General features: G+C 44.6%; 1 protein-coding gene across 2 annotated transcripts in view; it reads left to right on the top strand.

The window, feature by feature from the left end:
* The window catches only part of gid4 (GID complex subunit 4 homolog), a 59696-nt gene that overhangs the window by 28116 nt on the left and 21638 nt on the right, over window positions 1-9942 (top strand). For both annotated transcript variants that reach the window (XM_068056109.1, XM_068056111.1), the window contains exons 3-4: window positions 7450-7557; window positions 9404-9505. In XM_068056109.1, the coding sequence (XP_067912210.1) occupies window positions 7450-7557; window positions 9404-9505 (210 nt within the window). The remainder of the gene's footprint in view (window positions 1-7449; window positions 7558-9403; window positions 9506-9942) is intronic.

Below are 9942 nucleotides of genomic sequence, written 5' to 3'. Positions count from 1 at the left end.
TAAATAGAAAATGCTGGAAATAGTTAAGGCAACAGCTGTGGAGAGAGAAACCATGTTAATGTTTCAGGTCGTAACCTTTCAACACGTGTGTGCATATATGAACAAATTGATTTTAAATAAGGTTATGTAGAACTCCAACTTCTCCAATTTTTGAAATCATTCATGGGATGTGGCATCACTGGCAAGACCAGCATATATTATCCTTGCATGATGAGCTGTCGTCTTAACCTGTTGCAGTCAGTGTACTGAAGGTACTTGCACAGAGATGTTGGGTGAGGGGTTCCAGCATTTTGACCCAGTGACTACAAAGGAATGGCAGCGATCTATTTCCAAGTCAGGATGTTGAGACTTGGAGGGGGAACTTGCAGGTGGTGGTGCTGTTCCCATGCACCCTCTGCCCATGTCCTTCTAAGTGGTAGAAGTTGCAGGTTTGATGGGTGCTATTGAAGCCTTGGCGTGTTGCTGCAGTGCATCTTGTAGATGATGCACACTACAGCTATGGTGTGATGGAGGGAGTGAATGTTTAAGATGGCGGAAGGGTTGCCAATTAAGCAGCCTAGATGGTGTTGAACTACTTTAAATGTTGGAGTGGCACTCATCATGGCAAGTGGAGAGTCTTTCATCACACTTCCGACTTGTGCCTTGTAGATGGTGGAAAGGCTTTGGGAAGTCAGGAGGTAAGTCATTCACTGCAGGGTACCCAGCCTCTGACCTGGTCAGATTCTGCTTACCTATATCATGCCAGTGTTGCTGGGTGATTGTCCAGATTGGAGACATGACCGTCACACCAAAGGTCTGAATTATTCCCTATTAAGATTTGAGCAAAGCCTCAAATCCTGTTTGAGACTTTTTTTTAAAAATAGCTTGCATTCATCTAGCACCTTTCACAACTTCAGGATGTCGCAAAATGTTCTGTAGCCAATGAAATGTAGGAAATGTAGCAGCCAATTTTCCCACAACAAGCTCTCTCAAACAGTAATCTGATAATGACCAGATATTCTATTTTGGTGACTTTGATTTGAGGGATAAATATTGGCCAGAATGCTGGGGATATCTTGCCTGCTCTTTGAAATAGTGCTATGGATCTTTTACATTCACCTTCGAAGGCAAACAGGGCCTCAGTTTAACGTCTCATCCAAAATATGCCACTTCCAGCATACACTCTTCCTCAAAAGGCAGTGGAAGAAGAGCCTTTGAATATTTTTAAGGCAGAGGTAGATAAATAGATTCTTGATGAGCAAGGGGTTGAAAGATTATTGGGGGGTAGACAGGAATGTGGAGTTGAAGTTACAGTCCAGTCAGCCATGATCTTGTTGAATGGCAGAGCAGGCTCGAGGGGCTGAGTGGCCTACTCCTGCTCCTAATTCGTATGTTAGTGCAGCACTCTCAGTACTGCACTGGAGTGTTATCCTGGATTTATTTTACTAGTTTTTGTCTCTGGAATGGAATGTGAGCCCACAACCTTTGACTCCGAGGTGGTAATGCTGCTCATTGAGCTATGCCTACAAGTCAGACTGCTACTTAACATAAAGATGACACAAGCAACAACTGAAATTGAAGTAGTCTTGTATGTGCAAAGTGTAATCCTGGGGCAGATAGTCAATGAGATCTCCTGGTCTTCATTTGATGAATAGTAAAAGAATTCTTATTGATAAGTTACTCAAATCAGTAAGGTTCTCAAACATTGAATATTCCATTTGACCTCCTTGTATTGAGAGACAATGGGTAAGCGCCTAGAGGTGGTCTGTGGTTTGTGGAGCAGTGCCCGGAGTGGCTATAAAGGCTAATTCTAGAGTGACAGACTCTTCCACAGGCACTGCAGGTAAAGTTGGTTGTCGGGGCTGTAGCACAGTTGGCTCTCTCCTTACGCTGCTGTCTCTTTTCCTGCCAACTGCTGAGGCTCCTCGACTCGCCTCTCTTCAGCCCCACCTTTTATAGCTGTCCGCCAGCTCTGGCAATCACTGGCAACTGGCTCCCATGACTTGTGGGCAATGTCGCAAGACTTCATGTCGCGTTTGCAAACGTCTTTAAAGCGGAGACATGGACGGCCGGTGGGTTGGATACCAGTGACAAGCTCGCTGTATAATACGTCTTTGGGGATTCTGCCATCTTTCATGCGGCTCACATGGCCTAGCCATCTCAAGCGTCTCTGGCTCAGTAGGGCATACATATTGGAGATGTTGGCTGCCTCGAGGACTTCTGCATTGGAGATACGGTCCTGCCACCTGATGCCAAGGATTCTCCGGAGACAGCGAAAATAGAATGCGTTGAGACGTCGCTCTTGGCTGACATACGTTGTCTAAGCCTCGCTGCCATAGAGCAAGGTATTGAGGACACAGGCTTGAAACACTCGGACTTTTGTGTTCCGTGTCAGTGTGCCATTTCCCCACACCCTCTTGGCCAGTCTGGACTTAGCAGCAAACTCCTTTCCCATGCGCTTGTTGATTTCTGCTTCAAGACAGGTTGCTGGTAATGGTTGAGCCCAGGTAGGTGAACTCTTGAACCATTTCCAGAGTGTGGTCGCCGATATTGATGGATGGAGCATTGCTGACATCTGGTCCCATGATCAGTTTTCTTGAAACTGATGGTTAGGCCAAATTTGTTGCAGGCAGCCGCAAGCCTGTCAATGAGTCTCCGCAGACTTTTTTCCGTGTGGGATGTTAATGCAGCATCGTCAGCAAAGAGGGATTCCCTGGTGAGGACTTTCTGTACTTTGGTCTTCACTCTAAGACGGGCAAGGTTAAACAACCTGCCATCTGATCTTGTGTGGATGAAAATTCCTTCTTAAGACTTAAACGCATGAGAAGGCAGCAGTGAGAAGAAGATCCCAAACAGTGTGGGTGAGAGAACACAGCCCTGTTTCACACTACTCAGGATGGGAAAGCAGTCTGATGATGCACCGTTATGCTTGAATTGTGCCTTTCATATTGTCATGGAACGAGGTGATGATGCTTAGTAGCTTTGGTGGAAATCCAATCTTTGCTAGTAATCTGAAGAGACCATGTCTGCTGACGAGGTCAAAGGCTTTGGTGAGATCTAAGAAGGCAACGTAGAGGGCTATCCGTTCATGGCATTTCTCCTGTAGCTGGCGAAGGGAGAACAGCATATCAATAGTGGATCTCTGCTTGAAAGCCACATTGTGCCTCAGGGTAGACACGCTCAGCCAGCTTCTGGAGTCTGTTTAAAACAGCTCGAGCGAAGGGTTTCCCCACTGTGCTGAGCAGGGAAATTCCACGGTAGTTGTTGCAGTCACCGTGGTCACCCTTGTTCTTATAGAGGGTGATGATGATGGCATTGTGCATGTCCTGTAGTACTGCTCCCTTATCCCAGCATAGGCAAAGCAGTTCATGGAGCGCTGAGAGTATAGCAGGCTCGGCACACTTAATCTATTTCAGGGGTAATGCCGTCCTTTCCAGGGGCTTTTCTGCTGGCTGGAGAATCGATGGTGTTACTGAGCTCTGATTTTGTTGAATGTTCGTCCAGCTCGTCCATGACTGGCAGAGACTGGGCTGCATTGAGGGCAGTATCAGTGACATTTCCCTGAAGTACAGTTCTTGGTAGCGCTCCACCCAGCGGTCCATTTGCTTGCTTGGGTCAGTGATTGTTTCCCTTGATTTAGACTTGAGGGTTGGCCCAAAGTGCTCTTAATGCCGTCATACATTCCTCTGCTGTTTCCAGTGTCGGAGGCCAGCTGAATACGACTTCATAGGTGTTGCCAGTAGTCGTTTGCACAGCACCTAGCTGTTCTTTGCATGGTGCTTCTGGCTGCTTTAAGTGCTACGGATGTTAACTCTCTGGGGGCTTTCTTGTAGTTCAGCAGTGCACTGTGCTTGGTGGCTATGACTGGTTCCATCTCTTCAGTGAGATTGAAACCAGTCTGCATTCTGCTTCTCACGTTTGCCAAAGGTGATCATTGCTGAGTCATAGATGGCGTCTCTGATGTGGGCCCACTTGGTTTCTGCATCCCCTGCAGGAGTGTTTTGAAGGGCTTTTTCAAGCAAATTGAGAAATTTTTGTGACAGCTGTGGGTAAGAAATACTGCTAGTGTTGATGCACTTGCGGCCATTCTGCTTGGAGTGATGTAACTTCTATGCTTTGAGTCTAACTTTGCTGCACGCCAGGGAGTGGTCGGTGTCGCAGTCCGCACTGTGGAAGCGGCATGTGATTTGAACACTGTTTTTGGAGGCTCGCCGTATGACGATGAGGTCCAGCTGGTGCCAACAACGCGATCTTGGGTGTCTCCATGAAACCTGGTGACAGGGTTTAGTTTGAAAGAAAGAGTTGGTGATGCAGAGGTTGTGGTAGGTACACAACTCCAGCAGTCTCTGTCCATTCTCATTCATCCTTCCAATGTCATAGCGCCCGAGGCAGGAGGGCATGAGTCATGATCGGCCCCAACCCTGGCATTAAAATCCCCCAGCAGAAACAAATGTTCGGTATTAGGAATGCTACTAATATTATGGAGTTCCTCATAGAACTGATCTTTAACTTCAGGTGGGGAGAAGAGTGTTGGAGCATAGGTGCTGAGTAGGTGTAATGGACCAGAGGTGGTGAGCAGTTGGATGGACAGTATGCATTCCGAGCCATTTGTAGGTGGCTCTATCATGCTGAGCAAAGTGTTTCTGATGGCAAAGCCCACTCCATGCTGTCTTGGTTCTTCTGGATCCCTACACTGTCAGTAGAAGGTGTAGTCTTGCTCCCTTAATGATCCGCTCGCAGGCAGGCGTGTCTCCTGAAGTGCTGCAATGTCCACATTGAGTCTGCTGAGCTCGTTGTTAATGATGGTGGTCTTCCGAGAGTCATCAGTTTGTGTAAGATCTTCCAACAGGCCAGGACACATAGTTCTGATGTTCCAGGTTGCAATACGAAGGGATGGTACCATCTTTCCTTTTTTTTTGTCGTGCTGTTTGGTGTGGTATTATAGTCCGCTTGTCAGGCAATGACCCTGAGCTCCAAGCACCCATTGAAGCAGGTGGACTGTAGCGGGACAGAACCTTTCTGACTGGGAGCTGCCCGGTTTGAGATGGGCGGTAGCTGTCCATTGAGATGCAACGACCTCTCCCACCGACAAAGGCAACCCATGGCGCCCAATCTGTACGCCAGATGAGCTCGACTTTAAAAAATCCGTAACTGCTGCCTTCCGTGTTGTTCTGGTCGCTGTGAGGCGACTATGGAATGACCTCTCTGTGGCGCATGCCTGGGCGGAATGTATGAAGGTTGTGAGTTGCCCAAGCGTCAAACCCCACCTCTTGGCCTTCCTAGTGGGGTCCAAAGGCGTGCAGAGCACGACGTTTGGCTGCAGGAACTGCCGGAAACCTGCCAAAGGTGACACATAACCGCCCTAGGGGCTCTGCTCTGGATTTTCTGTTAGGGTTTACTCCCTTAGCCTTAGTCTCTCCCGAGTGGGGTTGTTCTCTTTTATCCCTGAGCAGGGGCCATAACAAGTAGAGTACACACTCTATGTTGAGAGACCCTCCACCATCCACAATAGTCATAGCAAAAGCCCCGAATATTTGCAGCCACTCGGCCCATCAAGTCTAAACTGACCTTGCTGCAGGATCGGCACTGGATTGATAACCTAGTGAAACTTTAAATTGACTTAAATGTCCCTGCTTAATAGGCAAATGATAAAGATTACCTTTGCTATAGTGTAAAGAAAAATCAATAGTGGTATAACATTAATAAATTTCAGGTCATTCTGATTAACTCTTTCCTTACGGTAAGGTGATTGGTTTAGTGAAATGCTGAGTGAGTATTGGTGTGTTGAACACCCTTGGGACCAAGGTAACGCCCTTGAGGAACCCATGGTGTTTAACTTAAGGCTCATATAACCGTTTGATATTGGAGCAAGAATGAGAATTGATGAAGCTTGTGTCAAGAGCATGGAATAAAGTGGCTGGCATTTACAGAATCAGATAGCCAATTGCCCATACAGCCTGGTGCAAAAACAGTAGGTAACGCATTAAGAACATAAGAAATAGGAGCAGGAGTAGGCCATTCAGCCCCTCAAGACTGCCCCGCCATTCAATAAGATCATGGCTGATCTGTCCCAGGCCTCAACTCCTCTTTTAGGTCTGCTTTGCCTAACCCTTGACTCCCCGAGATTTCAAAAATCTATATACCTCCTTCTTAAATACATTTAGTGACCTCACCTCCACAACTCTCTGAAGCAGAGAATTCCAGAGATTCAACACCCTCAGAGAAGAAATTCCTTCGCATCTCAATTTTAAATGTCTGACCCCTTATTCTGTAATTATCTCCCCTAGTTCAAGATTCCCCCACTAGTGGAAACATCTTCTCAACATCTACCCTGTCGAGCCCCCTTAAAATTTTATATGTTTCTATAAGATCACCTCTCATTTTTCTAAACTCCAATGAATAAAGGCCTAACCTGTTTAGCCGTTCTTGATAAGACAGCCCCTTCATCCCAGGAATCAGCCTAGTGAACCTTTTCTGAACTGCCTCCAATGCTAGTATATCCTCCTTTAAATACGGGGAACAAAACTGTATGCAGTACTCCAGGTGTGGCCTCACCAACACCCTGTACAGTTGTAACAGAACTTCCCTATTTTTAAACTCTAATCCCCAAGCAATAAAGGCCAAAATTCCATTTGCCTTCCTAATTACTTGCTGCACCTGTATGCTAACTTTTATGTTTCATGCACAAGAACACCCAGATCCCTCTGTGTGCAAATGGAGAAAACATACAAAGACCAGCAATCTAAATGATCCACCGCATTTGTTGATGGTACCTGTTCACAGCTCCTTGAAAGCTGATTCTTAAGTAAGCCTTACAAGGTAATACTGGTGCTACTAATCCCAGGTGGCAATTCAGCTAGTACCTGAAGGAGTAGTGATCAGTGCTGGAGCTGATTTTTACATGGAATGTCAATGCAATTTGACATTGGTAGCAGGAGTTTCTTGCTCGACTAGTGAGGGATCACAAGCAAAATAAAAGCTACTTCAGAATAGCAATTAACGTGAACCATTGACATTGGTACAAATGGGGGTCTTAATTTAGTACTAAGTGGCAATGCATGTTCAATTGAGTATCTGCCCTAAGCAATGAGAACTGATGTCTTCACAAGTTGGCCACCGCTACCTTCCTTGGTTGTACATTCCATATTCTATTGCCCTCTGCATAAAAAGTAATTCAGTGTAAACTTTACCCTTCATCATCTAAGTTAAAGCTTATATCCTTGTAAAATCTCTGAATGTTAAATATATTGACAGCTATCTTGTGCATAATTCTACAACATTAGAGGAGTTAACTTTAGAGTGCTTTTTTTTCCCTGACTGCTGCAGGTGCCAGTAGCTTATGTCTATAATACTGATCTAACAATTATGAAGTAGTCACTGCTAGCTAAAATACTAATGAGGGCTGAATTTTGTATGAAGATTTCTACTGAAAAGATGTTATTTCACAATCTTCAATTTTATTCATTACAGGAATATCCAACACTTACTACCTTCTTTGAAGGAGAAATCATCAGTAAAAAACATCCATTTTTAACGAGAAAATGGGATGCAGATGAAGATGTGGATCGAAAACATTGGGTGTGTGAGAAATATTTTACACTTTCACTTTGCTTTTTTTAGACATTGGCCTGGATATTAACAGGCACATGTTACGTAGGCAGGGGAACAGAGTCTAAGACGAGAAACTTTTACGTCCAGGTCTCCCCGCATGCCGTGGAGTTTTAACTCCACCTTGCATTTTTGTACTTTAAAATTTCCCTGCCCAGATTTCGGTCTGACAGGCTTGGCCTTCAGTCAGGCAGAGAGGACCCCAGAACAGGCCACAGGAGCAGATATGTCCGATTCCTGACCCTGGGGAGAGGTGGGGTCTGATCTTTATATGGGGGCTAGGAAGCTTGGGGGGTCATGGGTAGAGCACTCGTCCTCTTGGCCCACAAGCAGTGCTGTAAAGGCACTTGCCTTCTCCCCACTGCCTTCAGCTGTCTGCTTTCCCGAGGCCTGAGAAACCTGGTTGAGCACTGTACCTCATGCTCCAAATCTCATTAAAGTATTTAAATTGCCAACCTGCCTCTGGTAGCAGGTTGACTGACCGCCCCTTGTTCCACCTCTGTTAAACCTAGAGGTGGTGGGTTAGGGTAGTGTCTCAGCTTTTTAAAATTTTAATATCTGACCTGACCCAACCCACCCGATTTTTGGGTGTTAAAATTCAGCCTATTGTGTTTTGGATTATTTTGCACGAACTTTGTATTCATCAAAGTGAATGATGCTGTGAAATGGAATATTGATCACTCCTAGGTGATGCATAGCATGGGACTGGATGTACAATAAAGTTCCCATTCTTCCTGCAACAATGTGTGTCAACCCCAGCTATAAGAGTGCCTTCTGTCATTTCCATTTTGTTTACTAGGCATTCCTTGTAAATATGACTATCAATTAGTACTAAATTCAGGTACTTTTTAACATGTAAAGATGGCATTAGACATGTAGGGTTAGAAGATGGGGCTGTACCTGCAATTTTGCCATGTGGTGAGATTCCTGTCTTAATGTAGTGCTGACGAATGCTAGAAGTTGCCGGGATGGGTCAGGCAATGTTTGAGAGGCACTCCAGTTCACCTGTGCACCTAGCTGAAGAGTAACATTGGCAGAGACTTGGAGAAAATTGCTGGTCTTTCATCATACTACTTCTACCAGCACCTAAGCTTATTTAAGTGTGTGTGATCTGGAAACTTTTTAAAAAGCCCAAAATATTCAGCCCAAGAAGTAATCAGAATAACAAGCTAGTACACTCTAACCCAGTGATACTGCGCTGAGATGTAACCACTACCCCACCCCTCAGTTGCTGCCTTGGCTGAGATCACCTAACACAGCACAGACGAGAAAGTGAATCTGGGACCTTCTAGTCTGCATGATGTAGCATTGAGCCACACAGTGTCTTTACCCACTTGCTGTCAGAGGTGCTAATTGTTTTGTTTTTTTAAAAAGCAGTGTCCCAAGAGGTTTCTGTGGTCTTCATGGTCTTCTTTACAGTATTACTGATTCTAGTATATGGAAGCATGATGTTTGTTGGAAAGTTGCTGGTTGTTGAGGCTCCAAAGAAAAACATTGCATTTCCAGAGTCAAAACCTTACAAAAGTAGTAGAAAAGTAGCTTGAATCAGAAGAGTTGAACTTAAATTTGAGGTATTCTGGGACTTTTTAAAAATAAAATTGCAGGTGAGCTCATTAAAGATGTTATTATTGAATCCTCATTGGGATTATTTCAGTCACCCTGTTCTGAATTTTCAATTTCCTGCACAGTAGCTAGGATTATGCATCTTTAATTCCTTGTCTGCTACCCTGCTGTAGGATTTTAGAGTGTTGCCTATGCAATGCTTTAGTGTTTTGATGTGGATTTCTAGCTTATCTCTCTCAATTTTTTTTCCCAGGGGAAATTCTTGGCATTTTACCAATATGCAAAAACATTTAATTCAGATGAGTTTGATTATGAAGAGTTAAAGAACAGTGATTTTGTCTTCATGAGGTGGAAGGTAACATAGATTATTTAAGTATGTGTGATTGAAACCTATGTTATTCTAACAGATCTGTACAAGATCTGTGACCCAAGTCTAGCACTAACTTTATTTTAATGTATAAACAGTGAAGCCAGGATAAAAATTTCAGAATACTTTTTTCTAAATCACTGGTTGCTGCTTTGAGCAGGAAAAAAGACCTGGTGAACTTGTGCTGATCTTCCAAGAGACACAGTCATGCCTAATGCACAGTCCAACAACCTGTCTTAATAGATGATCAGTTCTCGGTGTTTACATTTTCTCTCTCTCTCTCTCTCTCTTTCATCCTGTTCTGAAGTTGCTGACATACTGTTATAAAGCCACAGTGCCTGTGGAATCATGGCACCTCTTCCAAGTCCATTCTTTATATAAGTGTGTTAGCAGGCTATTTGACAATTGGAATGCACTAAGATCTT

The sequence above is a fragment of the Heterodontus francisci genome, chromosome 24, assembly GCF_036365525.1.
Source record: "Heterodontus francisci isolate sHetFra1 chromosome 24, sHetFra1.hap1, whole genome shotgun sequence".
Taxonomy (NCBI): Eukaryota; Metazoa; Chordata; class Chondrichthyes; order Heterodontiformes; family Heterodontidae; genus Heterodontus; species Heterodontus francisci.
This window is presented reverse-complemented; position numbering and strand designations above follow the sequence as displayed.